The 25,414-nt window shown below is 33.7% G+C and overlaps 1 protein-coding gene across 7 annotated transcripts in view; it reads right to left on the bottom strand.

The window, feature by feature from the left end:
- The window catches only part of LOC123715698 (eye-specific diacylglycerol kinase), a 157,122-nt gene that overhangs the window by 31,421 nt on the left and 100,287 nt on the right, over nucleotides 1-25,414 (bottom strand). For all 7 annotated transcript variants that reach the window (XR_006754456.1, XM_045670925.1, XM_045670928.1 and 4 more), the window contains 2 exons: nucleotides 14,081-14,225; nucleotides 4,592-4,795 (listed from right to left, as the gene is read on the bottom strand). Coding sequence is in view for 6 of the 7 variants with exons in the window: in XM_045670925.1 (XP_045526881.1) it covers nucleotides 4,592-4,795; nucleotides 14,081-14,225 (349 nt within the window). In the remaining variant the exon portion in view is untranslated. The remainder of the gene's footprint in view (nucleotides 1-4,591; nucleotides 4,796-14,080; nucleotides 14,226-25,414) is intronic.

A 25,414-nucleotide genomic window follows, 5' to 3' on the forward strand; every position in this document is an offset into this window, starting at 1 on the left:
AGATCAAGACTCCCTTGTGTGGATCACAGTAAATAAGTATACTTTTATAATGGCTATATAAAAGTATACTTTTTTATATTACATAAGCATTGCATTATCAACCGCCGCACTGGGCTCATGTGTCGGTTAATAAATATATAAACGTCTACTGTTCCCAAGTCAAAATTTATCTTTGTAAACACGGGACGAAACAATGAGGGTTGGAAAATTACCTTCTTTCAAATTTTATAAACAAAGTTTTTGTTAAGGGTTTAAAAAAAACATTAGGCCTTTACACAGAGACATATAACTGTTCACAAATCAACAAGGACAGTCACATTGCCAGAAACCTCGCTCTTTTCTTAAAGGAATTGCCTAGCAGGACTTAACTGGTGGGTAATTCCCCGCATTTCCTATGAACTAAGAATTTTATTCTATGAATAGGGGAGAATATTTCGACAGCCGAAATTAGGATTTCTAACGGGACTTTTCAACAAGGAGCACAAAGGCCTTTCCTTCATTAAATATTAATTTAACTTCAATTATTCATTATTACAATTCTACGACTAAAGCATCTCATAACAATCAATAACAGTGTGATAAAAACACGGTTTAACTTTTTAAAGCAAGTAGTACAGACTTGCTAATAAAGTTTTATGCAAAATGAAGTTTATCATATAAGTAATTATATTATGTTATAATGTAATTTATTGCCAAAATTTTCAATTATTTACCTAAAACCATTGTCCGAACAAACTAATAGAAATAGTTTTTTCGTTATTCAATGTTAAACTGATTTGAAAGGAGGGAATAGGTGAACTTTTGTTTGAGTTTTTCTAATAGGTAAGTGGCCTTCTGTGCCTGACACACACTGTCGAATTTTCGGGTCAAAGGCAAGCTGGAGAATTTTGACGATGATTTCGTTTACCGTATATGTATGTTTTACGCATATGGATAGAAAGTCCATTGGTCCGAAACTACGACCTCAAGGAAAAAAAGGTTTAAACAAATTAATCTCCAAAGGCTCATAAATATAAACACTTTAAAGTTGAATAAAAAGTAGTTAGAACAATATCTCAGCTCTACTTTAGAAACGATTTGGTTTTTGTATGTACAACACGAGTTCCTAAGCAGCCTTTGCTTAGGGCTAAGTTAGAAAACTGAAACTATTTTTTTATAGACAGTGACGCCGCCTATGGACTTATAATTCCAATGGGCTCTCGAGTACGTTCTTTTCGTGGCTCTTAAGGCGGATTGGATCGGCAAGTGGTCTGCTGATTCCACATAGTGGTGGTGCGCAGCAAAAACTGCCTTAAAAAATATTTTGACGTTCAGTTATGTGGCAAACGTAAAAAAACAACTTTCTCCGAAACCTTGACGTGCAGTCAGTCCAACCAGGAGATGTTCCTGTTTTATACGAAATTGGACACTGGAAACTGGACTACAATCCCATCGTTTCTATGAGATGCCTATTTAACCGTGGTTTAAATGAATCCATATTAAACTACCTAGGCAAGTTTCACTTCTTTGCTGTTTTTAGAAGACACGTCCTGGGACACCATATTCATCTAACACTTTAAAGAATATATTTCTTTAAGTTTCGTTCAACGTCCGTTTGTTATTTCATAGAATTAAAGTTAGGCATCGTAAAGGTATATGCAGTACGCAAAACTAGGAAATTAATACAAATTTGATATAATTGCTTCATGAACAAAACCGGCACCACTCACAGGAACTATTTAAAGCTCATATCGCATTAATACGGCCCCATTTGGACTATTGGGAAACAATATATATATCTGTTTGTCCTTTATCCTAACTTCTTAATTACTAACCTGGAACTCAGTCAAACTTTTAGGGAACATATTGTAAGGAACGTATTCTGTTTTTGTTTGTATAATTTCCTTGTTTTATCATTTTCTAACCAATAAATATATTTTTTGACACCACGGGCCTAGTGAGAAGATTAAAAAGGGCAAAACCATTTTAATTAGTGTATTAGTGTTAGTGCACTTTAGTCTCTAGTGCTGAAAAGAGGTAGGTAAGTGTAAAATAGACACTTATGTTAAATATTCCTATCTATAAGGTCAGATTTAGATCACTTATTAGTCTTTTGTTAGGCTATATCGTAATGTTCCATGATTTAAAGGTATGTATTTAAAAATAATATATAAAAATTCATCTAATCTTAAAGAAAATTTCTTTTTATAAGTATCACGTAACAGATACAAACATTTAACTTGTGAAAAGATTACATCTCACTTGTAATGTATTTATTTAACTGATGTTAAGTAGTATAACGTATGATACTGTGAACAGATGGAGTTGTCTTATGTGATACTGTCACTTAAGCGGTAAGAGTGTCCATAGATTTTGAAATGTCATCTCATTGCAAAAATGTGTATTAGGCTTAATAATAAATAAAATAAAATAGGATTTTATTTCTTACTTATAAATCAAGAAGTTAGATTAAGTTAGTTTACTCACATACAATTATTAGTTTTGTTAGTAATTAAGTTTTTATTCTCAATTTACTTGTGTTACTTTTTCCTTAACCTTACTATTAAACTATTATTCTTCATTCTGTAAGATCTCCTCTGTAGGTGAAGTCCTCCTCCAAAGATAGCCACTCCTCTCTAGATTGGTCTACTTGAATCCAGTTGGAACCAGCTGTTTTTATGATGTCGTCTTCCCAGCTAGCCACAGGTCTACCACTCTTTCTTTTTCTCTGTGGACCCGCCGTTTTCGTCCATCTCTTGTCACGTAGACGCGCCACATATCCTGCATGTTCTACTCCAACCCTTACCTTGGTTATGTTTCTAATTTTGACGTGCCTTATTTTTTGAATCTTTCTAATGTTCAACATACTGCGTTCTATGCCCCGCTGACATGCAATTGTTTTATTTTTTGTTAAATTTCCATGTTTGGCAAGCAGCCAATTTAACGTTTTAATTACTTTTTTAAAATTAATTTAATTTATTTTACGGGCAAGGTATTAGGCACAATTTTAGTACGTTAGTTTTATCTTGAACACTTAATGATATAAAATACATTTCTAGAAATGACAATTCAATACACGTACCGTGGGAAGGGAACGTGAAACATATGCAAGGCGTAACATGAATCTATTCATATCTACAATAAATCCTTGTTTATAGAGTTCAGAATATTAAATACGTAAAATTCATAGGCCATTCACAGCCATTATTTAAATATCAAATATAGACTGCCTTAAAATTATTTGAATCGTATCAGTGAATGTAACATTATACTATTGACATACAGCATTATACAGAAATATGATCAAACATTTGTATTTTACCTGTTTGTAACGAATATTCTAATAAATCTGTTGCGAATTCAGAAATTTTCGCACATAGTAAATATGCATAAAATATAAAAATTGCATAAAATATTTTAATTTTGTATCTATGTAAATATAAAAAGATATATTTCGAAATTTTCCACAATATACCGTAATAATCACAATTATAATCCATTGAGGTGGACCAGTTCTAGTTATAGAATTCAGCCTTAAAAGTTTACGTCATTCCAAATTTACCGAATAAAGCTTCGCCCATTTGAAAAGCTTGTTTGCCTTGTAACTGACCGAAATATTTTGGGTCAGGTGATTTTGCGAGTTTTGTGTTATGTTTATTGTTAAAATATTATTATAACGTGATTTATTACCGCGTGACAGTTTTGCACGAACAGAAAAATATTAAACTTAACAATAGATATAAATTTATAGGATATTGTATGATTAGTAACTATTATGCGGTGCTCTTCACTTTTAAAATTGTATATATTATCTATATGATATCATAAAGGTCGATAAAAGCAAAATGGACGAAAGACGCCATAGAATTATATCCTAGATGGGGGAGGGAAGAGGACGTTGAATAAATAGATGGAAAGACGATCTCCAGGAAGGATGGAGAAGAACAGGTCATGAAAGAGACGTGTGGATAAACAAGGGGAGAACTATGCCGGAAGACAACCTGAACAAACCTGAACTGTCTGTTGATAACTATTGAAAAAAAAATATAAATATAATTATGTATGTTATCCACTTAAGTTAACATTATGTAAATGAATGTTTAAGGTTTTTATTATTATTATATTATTTTACCAATAAATAGCTAAACAAATAAACTGTTTATTTTAAATGCCTTTAAGGGCCTTGCCTTGTGATTATTCGATTAATAAGAAAATATTACATCGTAGCTAGGCTACCGTGCTTCGGGCTACGCCTATGCTAAGATAAACTTTCAGCACTACGCCTTATATATACACAATATTTTGTATAGACCAGTCTAAATAGGAGTTAGTCGTTTAATTGCAAATAAAAGTTAATTGTTGTCTCTCAGTTTTAACGAGTCACTACCAGAAACCCTTAGAAGGCTTCCGTTAAAAACATTCATTTAAATGGTATGCATTTAGTTTTAGTCATGTTCAAATATTAAGTATGGAGATGAATAACGGTAAGTTTTCTTTCTATTAAAATAAAAAATATATAATATCACCCCTTTGTTGAGTTAAAAAAGCTATAAATATTTATTAAAACAACAGTCTACACAAAAGCTCTACAAGAGTTACATAAGCTTTTTACCTTGCCACAGGCTTTGCATTTCCCTTTTTCGGACCGTCTATGAACCCAGTGGTGATGCGTAATCGTCTGCTCTCTATACTGTCGCACGCCCACATCTCTGAACGTGGGTTTGCAAGTAAATTGCACACGGTCTATTAGAATATCTATGCAGGCCGTGTGCGCCACAATCTTACACGCTGAACACTTCATGCGAGCTCCATGTTTCTGAGAAAGAAAAATTTATTTTAGATTCAATACTTTTTATAAATGCACCTGTACCTTATAAGAGAATTTATCAGAATCTTAGTAGTTGCATTTATAATGACTTCATCTGATGTCACACTTGCTAATTCATGTATGGTTTATATCGCAAAATTTAGAAACTTATTCTACCAACCCACAGCGTTTATGCATTGAAAGTATTTTTTCTGTACTAATCGATTTTTAAATGCTTGCTTAATTTTCTCCTAGTCATAAATTAATTATCCAGTTCATACAGTTGATCACAGTGTTGATGTCATGACTCGTCATAGAATACATTTTTATTTGAGTGAAACAAACCATAGTTAATAGTATCATAATATACGTCAATGTATATGTGGAATAATGTTCCCTATCTTTCGTATCTGGAGTAAAGAAAATGTTATGATTAGAATTCATACATTTTTCCCTTCCTGCAACGCGTACTTTTCTTTATTCCACCTGACTAGTTTCATAAAGACTGCTACGTGAGACATTGAGGAGTAATATAACAACTTTAATAACCTTTCTGCTATAATTTTAATTACTTATAACTCGATGTGGTTTTATATTCAAGAGTCTTATGTACATTAGAAGTGAATTTCTTGTATTTTAACAAGACATCCTCTTAACAATAATCGTAAACCCTCCTTAGTAATCACAATAATTTAAACAGCCAGAGGGTTATATTAAACATAAGTAAGAAGAATATAAGAGAACACACCATTTGAACTTTATACTGAGAATTTATATTGTGCCGATATTCTGTAGTAAATTTTAAATTCATTCGTGTATGTACTTTCACGGGCTTGTAATATGGTTAAGATATTTTAAAATTTAGTGTTTGTAGTCTAGTGGCTTCAGCGTGCGACTCTCATCCCTGAGGTCGTAGGTTCGAGCCCCGGCTGTGCACCAATGTATTTTCTTTCTATGTGCGCATTTAACATTAGCTCAAACGGTGAAGGAAACCGGCTTAGACCCAAAAACTCGACGCCTATTAGATTAACAAATGATCATGAAACAGATACATTGAATTATTTTGTTTTAAAATAATATCTAATAGTATGAGTACTCAGTTCAAATTCAGTTCTATTTTGCAAATTTTAAAGAAATATGTTTAATAAAATATCCCGAACAGATTTACAGACGAGACCATTGTGTTCAGGATGGAACACAGTTGTTAGAAAATCCGGGAACCAATTGAAAGACGTGGAAAGGAATTGTGAAATAAACTACAATTTACGTATATTAATATTAACACTTTATAAAAGAGAAAATTTGCATTTTGTTAAATTTGATAACGAATCAATTGATCATTATTAGATAAATAAGTAACATAAGCTATAATTAATGTACCTAGTCTTGCCCTAAATACTGAAACAAAGATTTTTTTTTCTATTGCAAAGAACATATATTACTTTTACAGTGTATTAGTTTAGTAACTAATTCAGCGTGCCCTGTGACATATAGGCCTCTTCCAGCTGCTTCCATTCGGCAAAAGATTTTATCTCGGCAGATGAAGATAACACCTAAAACCGTATTGCGTATTTAAAAAAATGCCTTAGTACTAGTAGCTTATAAGAGAAATACTAGTCATTTCTTAAGTGATATTTTTTTACAATTGAGCAACATTTTAACAAACAATATTACCGTTTTATGCTCAAAACTCTAAGGAAGTTTTCCAATTAGTCGACAGAGTGCAACGTGGGCGCTATACGACTTCAGTGATGGTTTGGTGGGGTATGAACTATGAAGGAGTGAGCCATACTTTTATGAAAAAGGTATCGAAACATCGACACAAGTGTATCAAGATACAATTCTTGAGAAGTTGGTTAAGCCCCTTAACAACACCATGTTGAATTACCGAGAATGGTCTTTTCAGCAAGACTCGGCTCCGGGTCATAGAGCTTGGTCATCAGAGCTGAAGACTGGCCGTCATCTAGCCCTGATCTTAATCCGCTGGAATATGTTTTATGGTCAGTTTTAGAGAGTTTGACTTGCTCTAAACGCCATGATAATTAGGAGTCCCTAATACAATCCGTACAATTGGCAGTGAAGAATATTCCCATGGAAAGAGTGCATGCTTCTATTGATATTTGGCTATATTTTAAATTGTTTATATTTATGTATTAGAATTAAGTTTTTTTATGTAACTTAAACAAGTGTCAATATATTATACTAGGTGTCAGTAATTAAGGCTTAATAATAATAATAAAATAACGAGAAAATTTAAACGTGAGTCATTTGTGTATAACGCGTTATATGGCGTTTTCTATTACGCGAAACCAATTTACGCGTGTTATAGAATTACTGTACTTAAATTATAATTCCGAAAACGCTCGCTATTGCATATAAAATTGTACGTAGCTACCGAAAAAGTAGCCTTAGTAAAAAAATAGATTTTAAGGCAAAACAAATATCACGGGGCAACTAGTATACACGAGATATCTAATAAACTTAGCTCGTAGCTACCTCACCCTAAACTAATTTATCCAATTAATTTAGATACGTGAGAGGTCTTAATGGCAGATCTATGCACCAAATCTTTGATGAGTTCGACGGTAACGAGGGTAGGTAATCTACGTGAAGTATTTCCTGTCTTGATATTTGAGACTTCTTCCGCTTTGTATAGTTGCCAGGTCTTTTCAAAATACGTCATTAATAGAAAACCTAATGCATAATAGGAACGGACGGTAACTGTTGTTGCTCATTATTCATTTTGGTAACACAATTATGAACGTCAATTTAAAAAAAAAGATCCAAATTGAATATTGTCTTTTGTTAAAATAGCTTTTACACATTAAGAAAAACACTTTTTGAACGGATTAAAGATATGTATTATTTTTTAAAATTTATAGATATTTACACGACACGATGAGTCACCGTGACCACGCACGAAAAGTACGCGAAACGTCGGAAAAAAATTTAAATTATGTAAATAACTATAAGTTTTAAAAAATAATACATAGCTTTAATCCGTTCAAAAAGTGTTTTTCTTGATCCAAATTTAGATAAAACAGATATAGAATATGTGTTAAATATATGATCATTTGTCAATCTAATAGGCAATCCGCGTCCTGTGCCTGACACACGACTCTTTGGGTTTGGGTTTGGAAAAGGCAAGCTGGTTTCCTCACGATATTTCCTTCACCGTTTACCGCAGGACATCCGTGGTCGTTATGATATATATATATATGTATATATAATGCTTATGACAAAAGATCGTTTAACCAACTCTAGTTTCAATAACAGCATCGTATCCTTATTTTTTATGGAATTACGATATAATTCTTCAAATGACAAGGTAATAAGACAAGCACTAGACCCGTAGGCGGAGACTTCTAGAGAGAGAAGATAGAGAGATAGAGAGAGATTCTATTCAAATAGTCCCTGTATTCAAAAATCACTAATACACAGATTGGGTAGATATTGCATGATTCGTACATTCCTGCTTTACTGATGGTAATATTGCGGTACAAGTTCAACAGTTGATATTCAAGGCAATAAGTGAAGCCTGAATTTATGAGGGTTGCGGATTGATAGCATTCTATTAACAAAGTTTTGGGCTGTTCGAATGTAGATGAAACTAATTAAATTCGACCATCGTTCGTTTAAACATTTTCACGTGAAAGTTGAGTTTAATAATTTAACGAATGCATAAACCATTAACATGCCATTGACATATGAATAGTTTTTTTTATTGTGACTTTCGTCATTTGGTGTTTTGATACTCACCATCGATATACCATATTGAACGAACTGGCGATTAGAAGACTTGTGTATTTACTACTTACATTTACACTACGAAAGACTTACCTTAGAAAAACAAATAATCACGAAACAGATGCATAAAATTGAGGCTTAAACCAAAAAGGTGCCACGGTTTTTTAACGTAAAACAACAATTTTAAACTTAAAGTTATGCAAAACGTTGAAATGAATGTATTTAAAAAAATTTAGGTATTATAAAATTGATTTACAATTCGGCGTTCATCATCATACATCGTCGTTTTTAGATCTAAGATAATTCAGGTTTCCTCACGATGTCTTCCTCCGTTCGAGCGATGGTTAAAAAGGCACATAGAAAATCCATTTTTGCACAACCTACTCCCAGTCACACGCTGAAACCACTGGGACAACATTGCTTCTTGCCCACCTGTTTCCGACTCAATTTTTTAAAAATTTAACGAGCGTTTTCTTCAACAATCCCAGTGTCGCAGCAGTATAATTAACGTTATACATCTTAAAGCAATTAGTAAATGGAAGGTAAAGGCTTTGTATCGACAGTGACAAGCCATTGCGCTAATGCTGGAAAGGGTTCATTAATCTTACATTCAACTAACCGTTGGATACAATAGATACGAAAGTAATGGCTGTCGGGAAAATAATTCCTTGCCTTGTACAAAGTTGTGTTAACTCGGCATCGTTAAGAGGTATTGTAATGGCTTGAAATGAGCAGGATAAAGCTGGGAAAACTTTTCCATAAAGTTTTAATTTGTTGTAAGATTTTTTTATGAAAACTTTGTACTGTAGAATAGACGCTAGGCTTAAGGCCATAATCATTAGGCCTAAATAGTTTAATAAACTTTTGTCTGTTTTAGTACATACACATCTCCTAATTGGAGTATAAACACATTGACAGAAAGAGACGTAAGTGTTAAGAGTATAGTTAACGTGATTTATAACTGAAATAGTAAATTTATAAAAGTACTTACACGAATATAAGGGACTTTTAAAAAATCAGCGGCGATACAATTTCCGGCCTGAGATTTTTCGTTTTTCATGATTATTTGTTAATCCTATAGGCAAGTAGATGAACATCCTTCTTTGCCTAACACATGCCGTCGACTTTTTGGATCTAAGACTAGCCAGTTTCCTCGCGATGTTTCCCTTCACCATTCAAGCGAATGTTAAATGCGCACGCAGAAAGTCCATTGGTGCACAGCCGAGGATCGAATCTACGACCTCAGGGATGAGTATCGCATGCTGAAGCCACTAATCGACTTTAACTTTTAAATAAATAAAACTTTATAATTATATAATCCTGCACTAATACATAGAGAAAAGATTTGGTTATTTTTATGTGATCTCTAATTTACGCAGGTTGTTACCTGTACATAGTACATAATCTATGTAGCGGTTTAAAGTGTATATCCGTGTTCACATTAACATATCAGGTATCCGATTTGAAATCCTAGACGTGTACACGTAAGAAGAAACGGAGTCTCCTATAACAATAACTCTTGGTTATTATTAATATTTACAACGAGGCCATTATAATAAGAATTGTTGTAGGGCTCCTGGGTCATCAGGGATGCTTTAAAGATAGAGGATTTTAGTTTTACTCTATATTAAGCACTCGCGTACAACAATATAATATAAGCGAAATAATGTTAATAGCTATGTAAGGAATGAATGCAATGTAACACTTGAAGAGACAAAATAATCCTTGGCTCGTACACTTCTTAATAAGGTTTTAATGTATTTAAGTAAGCATAATACAATAGGAAAAAGAATATTTGTATTCGAGCATTAAAATCATCGTGACCGGTTTTCCACTCGACAAACGGAAATACGATTTCAGCCATGAGTTTTATAAAAACGGGGAATACCAAGAAATTAAAAAGCGATATAACGTATGAAAAATTCCAATCAAGTAATGGCGCTATATACATAAAAATCAGGAGCCATTGATTCCTTAATGTATGAAGGATTACCAGGAAATAAATTTAGCTTTGATTAAATATCAATACAGTATCAAATCGATTCAATCAAAGTAAGAATATTTCTAGTTGAAGTTGAACAAATTTTTAATAATTATATTCATTTAGCTTATTAATTTTTTATTCCCATATACGCAATTATTTTTGGCAGCCTTACTGGAAAAGGAAAAGTAAGATCTACTTTATCGCATTAACCATAACGATGATCCTAGGAAATTTTTACAGGTTCGTTCATGATTTTTTTTTTGCTTTTTTCCGAAGTTGATTGAGTTGTTGCCGTCGCGTTTCGCTGGAATTTTCGTTAAAACAATTTCGCTCAAGCAATATATATAAAGTAACTTAACGTAAGTGTCAATTTTAACATTTTATATTTTACTTTTGTTTATGACTTCATTATACATATATGTTTACGAATAGCGCTACAACCTTTTAGGTCTGGGATTCAGATGTTCGTATCTGTCCGTGATCATTTCTAATAGGCAAGTAGTCAATCAACCTGTGCCGGACACACACCGTTGACTTTTTGGGTAAGAGTGAGTGTTACATGTGAACATAGAAAGTCCATTGGTGCACAGCCGGGGCTCGAAGCTACGACCTCAGGGTCATCCATGCATCGCACACTGAAGCCAGTAGGCCAAAACTGCTCTTCATTTACTTTATTATGCTTCGTAAGTGCGTGTGCTTATAAAGTCGCACTACCAGATAAACTTTTCTACATGTAAAACTTATCACATTCCCTATTACACAAGTTATAACATTACATGCATTTTTATTTAGGCACGTATTATCTGGAGTAAGGAACTCAGAAGTATGATCGATCTGTCTTCTTTTTAATATTACCTGTTCAGTTATATTGTTCGTAATGTATACAATGTTTCATATTATTTACCCTATAGTATCGTAAGTACTCTTGAAACAATAAAATGTGCATTAGTACTAGGTAATTTGTACCTAGTTCAGTATATAAACAACTTTTCTTCGTATCAGACATCGGTAGTCTTTATTTATCTGTTAATTTTAAGTACTTACTTCAGTTTAGCGTCTTTGAAACGAATACCCCAGAGGACACTAACTAATATTTATTTATTAACTCTTCGTTACATTACAATATCAAAATTGAACATAATTAAATTATAAGGGCAACTGGCGGCCCTATCGCTTTCGAGTGATCTCTTCCAGGCAACCACTGTTAGAAGAGATTTTTTTTATTAGATAAGATACGGCAGGCAAGAAGTGCAAAAATACATACACATAGTTATTAAGACAAACTAAACAGGAATAAAAAAAAACTTAACTAAAAAAGGATACAATAAAAATAAAAAGTGCACATCAATCACGATAATTTAATATCAGTCTCACGTCAATTAGCAGTTAGTAAGAAAGTTAAGGATACGATGTGGACAGGTAATGTTTGTACAGAAGAAATTTAAAGGAAGGCAGAGAACGAGCTAAGAGAATAGAGACTGGAAGTGAATTCCATATCCTCATTGCAGAGACCTTAAAGGAAAAAAGAGGAGTTTTGTTTCAAGGATATAGTTTTTGGAGGAGCGTAAGCTATAGTTATGGGCTTTCAAAAATTTATTATATTATTATGTGTTTACTATTTTATGTTGAGGTATAGATATAGACAATAATTTAACATAATTGTCATACAGTAGTCATAAATAGATCACCGGTCTTCTCTATACTTTAATAAGTAATATCTTCTCCCCAGTCTTCCATTACACAAAGGCCTTTATTGTAATAATATCAGCTGTAACAATATGTTGTCTTGTTCATCAAAACCTACTTAATCTTTTAGTGCATCTTCTCCATTTATTACTGATGGCTGGCCGTCAGTCTCTTGCGTGTCTTCTCCTGTGCCAGATGCAGCAACACTTCCGCAGTCACAATAACCGTCATAGAAACCACATCAGTCTAATTGCAACGTTTCAACTATAAGTCTAATCTACTTTTTCATTCATTTAACAGAAAGGAATATTATTGTGTTAATTTTCAGTCTTAATTCCGGAATTTTGTGAAATAAAACCGTGCATAATGAGATTGTTTATTAATAACTTGACGAATAAGGGTTTCGTAATACACAAGGCGAAAGGGGTTTATGAACAGCACAATTCAATAGAATAATTTAGCCTTTGTTAAGAGTAAATTCAAGTTTTACAAATTGTCAGGGTGTGTTTGCCGCGCTTCCTTCTACGATAGTCATGTCCTCGATTTTTTTCGTTGAAATTGCATGTAACATAATTTGCTTGGGTTTTATTTTAGCGCACAAACCATCCAGTTCGCAACCTCCAACTAGTAGTAGAACTGACATATATGGGTTGGTAGAGGAGGAAGAGGGAAACAATACGCTCTTTTCACTTATACTAAATGAGCTGAGGGTCCAGAGGTCGATTCCCTTGGTGGGCAGCGAACTAGCTGTTTTACTCTAAATATTTCCAATTGTCAGGGCGTGTTGAGAAGTAAACTAAATCATCCTTAAGAAAGTAATTTATTGTTCTTTTTGATACAATATTACAGTAAGTAGGTAAGTACATACAACCACGCAATCCTTAGGTTCACCTAGCTATGGCTTACCTTAACGACGCGGGGCATCGTTCAAGAAAATCTACTGAAGATCCACGAGCAGACAACCTAGAGGGCTATCGTACTCGCTATTGCCCTTAAGGGCCTTTACAGTTCAGCTCGGGTGGTTTTGGCGACGTAGCTCGGCCTGAAATTGGCGTTTTCCCGCGGCTAACGCAAGGGCGTCTCCTGTGAGACTCGAACCTCGGCTTGGACCGTCGCGGGGTGGTCAATCGCTCCATTAGAAGGTGTCGGGTCCTCCTATGAGCCTTTTTTGTCGAGAAGGAAATGCCACGAACTTGGTGTGACTTTGCGTTACATAGAAGCCGCGCACTTCTATGTGTGCGTTGCGTATACGCGTCTTGGTCGTAGTGTGGCATTGTTTACGACAACGCGAGTCTGTCGCGTTCCACTATATTTTTATACGGAAAAGTGCATTTTTTTCTGTCTTTGAATGGGGAGGGGGGTAACGAGCCTACGCGACGCCCAGGGCAGACATCACAGCCCATGGACACCCATCAAATATTTCATAACTATTATATTATTATCATATTTCAGAACTTCATACATTCAAATAATCACAATTTTATTTAACAATGATAGTTTAATATATAAGGTGTATACTATGAATGCATAATGTTTTTACGTAGTACGCTATCATAATTTCGTCTTTTAACTGAAAAGCACGAAATTATATCATAACAATTATATCATCATACCCCATTCGAAGGTATACAAAACCTAATAAGTTGCATAAATGTTCAAACCAACAAATTAAGGATTATCAAATACATTTTTTATTTAAATATGGGTCTCTCCCAGCAGCTGGATTTTTTAAATATTCTAGAAGTATAGGCTATGAACAGTAATAGTGGAAAAAGATTTGGCCTATTATTGCGTTTATTGGTTACACACAAAACATACATGTTCCCCCTTTATAATATTAGTACAGACATCAAATAATATGTATATGTAGTACTCACTTGACACTCAGAGTCGCCAACATAACAACAGTCTCCAGACACTGAGGTCGGTTGCCACAGGTGCTCACCACTTACAGCAGCCTCACTCCAATCTGGTGTTGAACGTAGAACTCTGGGCCCGGTAGCTGTGCCGTCACTTGTCCGTCTGTAAAAACAATATTTATTTTTATTTTCGAAAAATAAAATGCTTTGCGTATCGCTTTATAAACAGTTCTCCTCCAGTTTAAAGAAGTAGTTTTTTGTATCTTTAAATTTGCTTTATATGTGACGCTATAATGTTTTAGGTTAAGATAGAAGAGATAAGAGGAGACTGGCGATCTATTTATGACTACCCTATGACAATTATGTTAAAATATTGTCTATATCTATATCTTAACATAAAGTAGTAAACATATACTCTAATCTAATAACAATTTGCGGAATTTTAAATAACGATCTGCAAATGACAATAAGTTACATATTACCAAAATGGATAACACAACATATTTTATTATTATGCTTTTGGCGCGATTAAGAGAATGATTATGAGAATGTTTGACAGTACAAACTGTAATTTCTGTTGTTGTCAGTTATCAATGTTACGGAGGATGTCAAAATAATTTGGTTAAAAGACAAATGAATGTTAGAATCACAAAAAACCTACATAAAGTATAAATAGTCTAAAAGTAATAAATTTACAAAAGTGAGACAGCGATAACATAACACAATAGAGCAGCAGCATAGCAAGACGAAATGTGGTTTCTAGAATCGTAAAATATAGAAAATGCTTCAACGTATATGTTATCATAGAATTTTAAAACTTTAGTTTAAAAAGTGTTTTATAGGTTTCATATTAAAATATGGTTCACACACATTCGATTTATAAATACTGGCTAAAATAAAAAAAAAAACCATAAACGAATTTTTTTAAATAGACATTTGAAAATGGAATAACTATAAAATCCTATATTTCACATCATTCTTTGGCTTGTCTTTACACGAATCAGTTCTTCGCTTAAAATTAAAATTGTATAAAAATTGTAAAGTGATACAAAATTTTAATTCTCTTTTGCGCGAACGGTTAATTGGTTTGCTTTAAAAGCTTAATTTCCGATAACAATAACTGGAACTATTTTTATCTCAGTCGAAGAATTAAGATAAGATGGATTGTGCTCATTGCAAGCGTACTATTGAAGGCTGTGCCTCTATCAGATGCAGCCGTTGCGCATCTCAATTTCACCTGGAGTGTGTAAGTAGCGAGGAACTGGTCGCCAGCACAAACAGTTGGAGGTGCTACAACTGCGAGACATCCTCCAACGACGCTCTAGCACCCCGTATTACTAACACACCTGTTCGTGTATAATTTTAGGTAAATGTGAAAAATCTTAATAAAATCGTTTTAAACGCTTAGTTTTGGTCTATTAGTTTTAAATATTTTCAAACAAAAATAATCATATATTGAAGTATGTAGTCTACGATAGGCTTGCAAATAGATATTATAGTTGAAGATAAAAAAAAACAAAGTACTGAAATTCAAAGCTCTCGTTAAACTTAAATAAATAAAGCTTTTTATAAATTTGACAAATATTTATATGATCTTAATCCTTGGTATTGATTCTTATTCAAACAATATGTATGACTAAGAACTTGGCGATTTAAGAGTGGCGGAGAGTTTCTTGCCAGTTCTTCTTGCCCGCTCTACACGCCCCACCCTTGACATGGAACTGATAGTAAATGTAAATTTAGAATCAATTGAACATTGACGTTCATAAGTGTACTTGTTTACCTATATGAATGTTATTTTGAGTTGTAAGTGTAAATTGTCAAAATGACGCGAACCATAACGACTTCGTGATACGTTTGATAACCTGTGCTTACAATTGAGGACTTTGCTTATAAAAATTGAGCCTTTATTAGAGAGAATAGTGTTATAAAGATACGTCAATTGAAGAATGTTAATGTCAAATAAAAACATATTTTCATGTAGCTGTCTAAAGCACGACTATGATTGGATTAAATGTGTTTCAGTGATTTTTTTAGAATATTTAAGTTAAAACGTATAGAAACGGAGTGCGTACAAACTCAATGGTCTGTATTTGAGAGAATTATTTTTTATTAAATTTCTTCGTACCGAAAGGTTAATTTAAATAATGCGAACTCAGGATAACATAAACCTGTTTAATGCAAAATCACGACCATTTTAATTCAAGGCCAAAATAGAATTGTGTTTAAATAATTTCTATAAGATTTATTTGTATAGTATTCTCCTACATTGGCCACGGTATACCTCTATAGAGAAATGGCCATCACGCCGATAATATAGAGCTCAATTCGAGACACGGTACATAATTTGTCCTTCAGAAGTTAGTCGGGCTTTGGATCTTGCGACAAATGTAGCAGCAGGAGTGCGAAGACATTGCTCCTTTAGTCTATTCTACTCCAGAAATTGACACGACCGTACGCAAAAACAGGTTCAGGACAGTTTCTTGGTGCATTATAATTTATCAACGCTTTACTTTTAGGGCTCAGAATCTTTTTCGTTATAAGTACACTACTCGCTAGAGCCATAAATAGGTACACATATTTATACTACAGCGGTAAAAGGTGGTCTCAACGTGCAGCTCATCCCTGGGCTCTACGGCTGTGCATCTTTACTTTCCATACGCAATTTATCACTCGCTTGTACGGTGATGGAAAACGTAAGGAAACCCTAAGTCGACGGTGTGCGCCAGCTACAGAAGGTTGTTCGCATACGACTATTATAAATTACTACGCAATAAATCTGAGGCCTAGCCCTCAAAGGTTGTAGCGCCATATTAAGAAACCAGTTGACTTTGACGTTACGTTTAAGAGTCGGCCTCCTTATTTGTTAAAATTAGTTCAGTCTCTAAAATAAAAAGGAAATAAAGGACTTAATAATAAAAAGGATTAAAAAAGTATTACGTAAGCAGATTAACTGAAATGTATACCACCCCCCACCGCACCTCTTGTCAGCAAAAGTAAGCAAAGCTCTCAAATGATAGTGCATAAATGTATTAATTTATTGTAGGAATTGTCCAGTATGCCTTTCGTTCTCAAGCAAAGGCAATGTGTGAGTAATGTGTCAAATAGTTAATTATTCCTCTTGACTTAATCACCAATTAAGAAAATCATACATCCCCTCCCCCTATAGTGCTTACGTAATAAGCACTTGAACGGCCCGACACAACACGCTCTTTTTAAATGGATAATTATGAAAACGAGGTGTAACTTTGTTGAGGACCGAGAATCAACTTCCACTGCGTCCTTGGTATACTATCAAATTCTTTAAGTGTAAACAGGCGTAGAGCATTCTTTCATTGTTTTTCGTGCGTTCACAAAGATTCTATGCAATATTCAAAGAATGCTCGCTCGCTATATGCAAACGGCGCTAGAGCGCGCGAACAGGTGTTTGGGGCGTTTTTGCGTGTTCGGAAGCGCTCGCACCCTAATTGGTCTCTTCAAATCGTTCGTGTGTTCTAGCGATTACATGAGGTCATATTAAAAGCGTGATTTGTCCGTCGGATATGGAACTGAGAAAACGCATTTTTTTTTACGATTATGTATTTATATTGATAGTACCATGAATATGATTAAGCAATTCTACGGAATTAAATTTTGTAATAATTAGGTTTGCATAGATAAAAGAAGCTTGTATATTGTCTTTTTTTTAATTAAAATTCATGATACGTATGAATCACTTGGACAAAACACGTTTTGAATTGTAACCAATTTCAGGTAGCTGTCAAAACATGTTTTGTCCAATAACAATAATATTGGTGTTTTGTAAGATTAATGAACTACAAAATAAAAAGGTAGGTAGGCAAGTACAATACAAAATACATCATGAAGAGTATTTATTTTATCGTTGGAAAGTAATAATGTTTTAATTAAACTTAAATTTTAATACATCCATTTTCTTTTTCAATACAAGCACGTGTAGATTGCATTTTTTCTTCTTAATGTTTTTCTTTAGCAACTACTGGAGAATTGAATAGAAGTTGTTAGTTCCACTTGAAACGGTTATCGTCTAGCTCTTGCCAGTGTGCAACAGCCTGCAGGAAGTTTTCAACTTCCTACTTCTTTTCTTCAGATAAGGTTCTTCTCAGAGGCTAAAGTTCTCCGTAACTATGACTTTGATTATTTACCAATCATCACGATTTAAAAAAATCTTTTCGTATTGCTTATATTTAGACATTTTAATAAAAACATCAGCCTTTCATAGGAAGCACTACCAATACCAACCACATAATTCATACGAATGAGCAAAGAACAGTCGTTTAGATGATTTAGCTTTCGTTTATACTAAGCACTAAAATATTACGAAAGAATGCTCTTATTCTAGCTCTAGCTCTTTGTTTGTTTCATGTAATTGAGTTAGGTAGGCAAAGGTTAGCAATACAGCTTACATACTGAGGGGATAAGTTCGACTGTCAAAAGTAAAGGCGGTTCGTGTTATATGTAATTGAACTAGATGAAAGACCAATTACAACTAAAACGCGTTGCTTTTTGCCGTCTGTTCTACATTCTCATCCGACGACAGATGACATGAGCCGCTACTTAACATTAATTCCCCCTGAACATTTCCCGTAGTCTCGGATGACACCTGTCGCAATTCTTGTCCATGCCTCTTAGAAACCTACAATCTATTAAATGTATTAAAGAAGTGTCAGTGTAGAATGTTAAATTCACACACAAACATTTCGTGACCTACGTTCGTGATATTCATTTATGGGTTTTTAATTATGTTTGCTTCGTGACGATAGTCACTTGGCAGTTCACCTTTTTATACATAATAGAACACTATCAAATGCGTGTTTTTCTGACAGATATTTCTGTCAAAAGTGCTCAGGGGCAAAAGAGACAAAAGTCAATTTACGATAGCCGTGACCCCTAACATAAATTTATATGAAAATGGTCACGTGTTAAAGCAGCTAACGTCATTCCTATACTAAATACCAAACGCGAAATGACATTAAGGAACCAATAGATTATATTATAGATACATATAGCTATGATAGCAAATGCCGAATTAAAGCTTGTGGTTCACTTGTAAGCTGTATTTCTAATTTTCTAGTTAAAAAAAACGTACAGTGCATGGCTGAATTTTGGTATAGAATTAGATATCTGGCAATGGTGAAAGGTTTCTGGTGAATGATAATATATAACCCGATTTTTCTTTGAGTAGATATATTGATGTATTCGTCCCAATGTTATATACCGAATCAATAATATACATTGTATAAAAAATATTAGCAAGGCAATGTTAATATTTCTTTTATGCAAACGTAAACAAATTAAAAACCCCGGAGAAAATGTAAATTGATATAAATTTGGTGGCATATGTCCCCTCCCTAATTAAGTTAATTTATAAAGCGAAAAATGACGTCGCATTAGCCAGAATTCTAAAAAAGTTTTTGTTTTCAAAACGCAAAAAAAGCATTTTCAAATAGCGTGTATGTGCAATGTTTTGTTTCAGAATGCATGTAATGTAAAGTCAGGGGTACACTGGGCAACATTTTGTTCGTGACGCAGAATATATGAGCATGCTCTTTCTAAGTTTCTAAAGGGTCTAATATGAATGTGCCGCCTGTTGTAATGATGACCTGTAGTCAGCACATATAACTACGCCGTGCTAACACTAGAACCTTTTTGGGCGACACGTGGGGACGACTTTTGGTCGTCTATGGTTATGTTGGCTTACAGCCAGTGTCGTCCCGATTATGAAAGTGCGCTAAATGCAAAATGTCCTATTTTTACAAAGCTCTAAGAAAAAATCCGCTGATGAATCCAAAACCTCGCTAGGTTTGGCGGCGGTACTACTATGTCCTATTGAGTTTCCGCATACTACTCTACCATCTAGTGTATCCGTGGCTTAAGCCGCTTTATATTATGCCCGTATTAGCAGCCTCCACGGTCCACTTGACCTCATTAACGGCTAACAAATCATGGACGCTCTAATGCTAGTGATACTTCTACAATTCTTCATTACAAACAGAAGGACGGAAAAGTGCCTGCATAACGAACATAACGTAAAAATTTGTAGCACTTTAGATTACTAACATGGATTATTTCTATGCATGGTACAGATTACTACACGAATACTATTTGACAAAATCTCAATTTCTTATATATCATTTTAGTACGCTAACTATTCGAATCTTCTTATAGTTTGTACTACGTAAGAATACGTTAGACGTTTGCAATTTACAGACGGCAATATTGAGTTTTCGTACCAAACGTTCTTTTATACGTATCTAGCGACGTCAGCGCTACGGATAAATTACGATTCGTTCCGTCCTTTGATTTCGATCAAGTTTCCTTGTCATACAATGCCATACCTAGATAATTATTGAAATTATTAACTTAATTGAGCCAATTTTTTAAATCGCCATGGGTTTTAAACAGACACAAGGTTGGTTCTAAGCCGCAGAATGTGGTTTAACGGCCTGGGTTGTGGTTTTGCTTAAGTGTCTAGCCAATAATGCACTCTAGACAACAGCCGATCCGGCTCACTATGTCGTTATACGCTCTATATTTTGTCATATCTAAATTAGCCTAGTGCCTCAAACATGTTGACATTTAACATCAATTTATCCAAACTTCTCTTTAGATATGTTTTAAAAAGATTGTGCGTGTTGAATTTGATATTGAACGCTTCCAAGACCACGATTTTGAGAATTGAAATCGAAATATCTTTCTTTACCCGCCAACTTATACTTGGCTGTTCGACAATGTCGGTTGCTACAGTTTATTACAATACCGATGTACTGTGTATAATAACAGTGCATTTGAACCCTACCTTGTCGATACAGTAATGATTATGGGGTAGAGAATAGACATTTGTTTGGTTGTTTGCCATTAGTGTTCTGCACTATTTTCATTTGTGCTTTCAATGTATTTGACTGTCAAATAAAGCCTAATAATATTTTCCGGATTTTTTTATTCAATCAAACATTTTTTTTAAATATTTTGTAAACGAACATAGACCTTACGTCACTTAACCATAATTAGTAGTACAGTGGATTGATCTTTTGAAATCGATGCAATTTACTTTTAACTTTTAGGTTTATTCGTTACGATTGTTTCAACAAAAACTGATCTTTTTTCTTTATATTATTAGTACAAGAGACGTTTTAATACTAATAATAGTGAAAATTATATATATTTATTTTATATTGCCCTGTTCACTGTTTTTATATGTTTTAATTGCATTGTTAGGTTTCAATATTTTTCTTGTAATTATGTCAATTGTATATTTCTTTTGCAACAAATTGTTGATAAATAAATAAAATAAATAGAACTATTTGGATCTAAAATTTTACATAGCACATTATATTATTATCAAGCGGTTAAAATTATATGTCATGCTCATTATCATATTATATATAAATCAGTATATTTTAGTTTTTGGTGGGCTTTCCTATCAACCACTACTGAGTAGCAGCAAACTACGCTTCTGACTAGTCACACGTTCTAATCCCGTGCCATTCATTTTTCTTTCAAACTGCGCAATTGACACTTGGTCGTACGGTGTATGTATACTAGTGAGGACACCGACACATAGACACAGATGACATGAGGTGTACAAAGTCAAAGACAAAAATCATTTATTCATATGGGTAACACAATGTGCACTTATGAACGTCAAAAAAAAAGAAATATACATTAAATGCTTTTAGCATATTTTACATTTACTGGCAGTTCTCAAATCAAGGGCGTAGAACGGAAGCGAAGACCTGGCAATAAACTCTTTGCCACTATTTTAATGGCCAAGTTCTTTTTGTACACAACGTTTGTAAGGAGCTGCAAACATTACACCATGTTCCACATGACATCAGGAGGAGCAGGAGGCATGGTGAAATAGGAGCACGCACTTACATTCTCGTGGGAACAACACGCAAATACATAGTCAAAAATAACTAACATCACCGCATACACGAATTAAACTACGACCAGTCACCACAAGTAGCACCCGTTCACGAGTATCACGCATGGCCAGCCATCGGCCCCCTCGCCACATTTTAGGGAGAGAGACAACGATGCATAGACGCGGTAAGGGAATGTATATGATATGATATGGTATAAATTTAATATAAGAACCTTCTAGAACTTAAAAAACGAAATGATAAACAAAATCCAACATCGAATTAAAATTGAAACTCAAGGAATTTTAAGTTTACTCGGAAACAGTAAGTCAAGGTTATTAATACTATTTGACTTCGCAGCTATTCTCTCGAATGACATTGAAATTAAACTTGATTTAATTAATAGATATAAAAAGTTTATGTATTTATAAACTTTTCGTGACACATTCGATTAAACGGATAAATATAATTCATGTATTTTTGGAGGAACTATTCGTTACTCTCAATATAAAAAATAATAATTTCGAGGACCGGATGGGACGTCTATCAACAATTGTCTAGGTCGTCGATTTTAAATTATAGTCACCTAATTCACACCCGTAACTCATTACTTTGAGTCTTATTCTTTAGGTTACTATTAGACATTAAAACTTTTCTAACGAATATAAAAAAGAAATTATTCCATTTGATTATTGTAGAAAATATCAATAATAATATTAAGTCTTTAAACGTAATACTCAACCGGTCTGCCCCGTCAAGGTTAGGGTCCGGATTCCGGTTCGCTGCTCGCAGACCGAATGACATTACATTGACGTAAGGACTGTAATGTTGTTTTATTGAAAGATTTTTAAATTAGTTCATAGTTAAATAAAGCGCTATTTTTGCTTAAAATTCAACGCGAATTATATGGAAAAAGTGTCAACATGTGTTTCTCGGTTTTGTGGCTTGACCTTCAATACACTTTCGCTGTTGTGCACTATTCAAAGTAAGAAGATTTTGTTACAATTATTTTAGAGAAGCATATTTATCCAATTCGACATGTTGTAATAATTTCATAAATGACCGTTAATTTAAATGAAAGACTGCTGTGTTTGTGATAGCACTTATTGACATTGAACGTTTTTTTTTACTTTAGACACGGCTCTGCGTTTACTGCGCCATTGTATTATTTTCTGGTCACGTAATTGTTTCTATAATACCATATAAAACTCCACTTAAATACTCATTAACTAGGAAATCATTAACAGTATTAGATGTTGAAATCGAAAACTACAAATAACTAAAACTGGAAAGCAACATTGTTGTAGTATTATTTTGAATAATGTCTATTTTATCTTTATTAATCTATTTTATACTATTAATTTATATATTTTTACAAATACATATATCTTTATATTATCTTTTGTTATCTTTTACGTAACTAAAATGTATATTTAGACAAAATATAATCTGTTCAATATTATTTTATATTTGAAATTGTCGGTATCTATAAATCTCGCGAGAAAATATCTCACGATAACGGACCAATTCGTTTTGAAACAGATAAAAGATTTTATCAAAAGCCATGTACTAACCTTTTAGATTTCCTTTTAAATTTTAAATTCGGACACTTCTTAAACACTGAGAATGTTACATCCAATAACCCCATTATCACACAAATACGATTTAGGCAATTTACGCGTAGTGCGCGGCGCGCGCGCAGTGACTAAGCAAGCGTCATGCCGGTGAGGTCTGACAGCAATCTGTGGGCAGCAAGTACGCGTACTACGGTAAATGAAACCACTGAACTGCAACTAGATGCAAGTAATGTGAAATATATGACATATAATTAGTATTTATATAGCTAACTATGAATAAAAATATGTTAATGTTAAAGTTCTTAAATTTTAAATATGGAATTAGGCAATAGAAGAAGATTGTTCTGTTAAACGCGCTTGTATAAGGAATCAAATCGAGTTGATTATATGAAGTTATCAAGTTATTGGACACATACTTTTTTCTGTGTAGATTGTTGTTGGTAGTATATAATGAATCACTTAAACGGACACAGAAATGCTCCATTCCATTGGACCATTTTAGTTTGTTATTGAAATGCATATTCGTAATCGTAACAAAATCTTATTTTCAATCTTATCTTACATAATATTATAATGTTGATGTAAATAATATTATTTATTTGCGCTAAGTTTATATATGGAGTAGTTCCGTGGTTTAAGTGGGAACTCAAAAAGAGAAGACATGGTATCGGTTCCCGTTAAAATAATAATTGTTTCAGATTCAAGAAAAGAAACCTAGTGTTTGGAAAGTGTCAACTGAAACATAAACATAAGTCTTTATAGCGTAGGCGAGTATTTGGACCATAGGTTTGACACCAATTGTAAATACCTTAACTTTGACATTATGTTAATGTTCGTATAAACATTGTAATAATTGATATGACATTTGCATGTCTATTTATATATGGTGGATGGTACGGATATTTGTAGTTGATCGATCTAATTGAACCACTATCTTGAAAAATAAACGTTTTTTTATGTATTAAATAAAATCATCTAATAATTAAACCACGCATTTTAATTAAAACTACTGTGTGAGCCTCGGTGCTATATTCAGGATGCTCCCTTCCCTGGAGCCTTCGATGATGAATCAAAAAAAAGTAAATGCTATACGGTATATATTTAGTTAAAATTTTAAAAACAGTTAAAATTTAAATCCCTTACGCCATTACGCCGGGACACCAGCTACCACCTCCGGTTCGTGTGTCAAAGTCAAATCGACAATTGTCATCCTCGTCTAATTGACACCGATTTAGCGCATTACGAAGTATCGTAAAACAGTTCTTGTTTAATTAATGAGTTAACCACAAATCACCTGACTTAATGACGTCATACGGTAAACACGCAAAACACGCTTTTATACTACTACAAATAAATCATAATTTACTTTTGACTTGTGCTTGGAATTGTTGTTTGAGCTGATTCTGTATTTGTATTCTGTGTGAAGTCCTGGGTTTCTATGTGTGTAACCTATGGGTTATTGGCTATGAACGTCTCACTACCATGAATATTTCAATTGAACGTAATCTCTCTTTTTGTCAAATTGCATTTGCAGTGCGATGAAAAGAGATATGTAATGACGACGCAATACAAGATCTTGGTAAGTATATTTCTTAAAAGAGCGTAAAGACAACACACCATCGGCTGTAATAACTAAGAGACTTCATTCCCACCGCGCTAACAATCTTATCCCGACGGCTTAGCTTATACACAACTTCTAGACTGAGCCACTGGGAGCTTCAGGTCAGTCGGTTATTATATTTGTAATCCTGAGTCTAGGAAGCGTATATCCTCAATAGGTGATTCATGAATGAATTATTTTGTTGGCATGAGCCACTTAATTTCAACTTTGAAAGGCTTCCTTGGGCCGCTCAATTTGACCGAGCTTCGTAACGGTGCCACTAAATATATAT

The sequence above is a fragment of the Pieris brassicae genome, chromosome 10, assembly GCF_905147105.1.
Source record: "Pieris brassicae chromosome 10, ilPieBrab1.1, whole genome shotgun sequence".
Lineage (NCBI taxonomy): Eukaryota > Metazoa > Arthropoda > Insecta > Lepidoptera > Pieridae > Pieris > Pieris brassicae.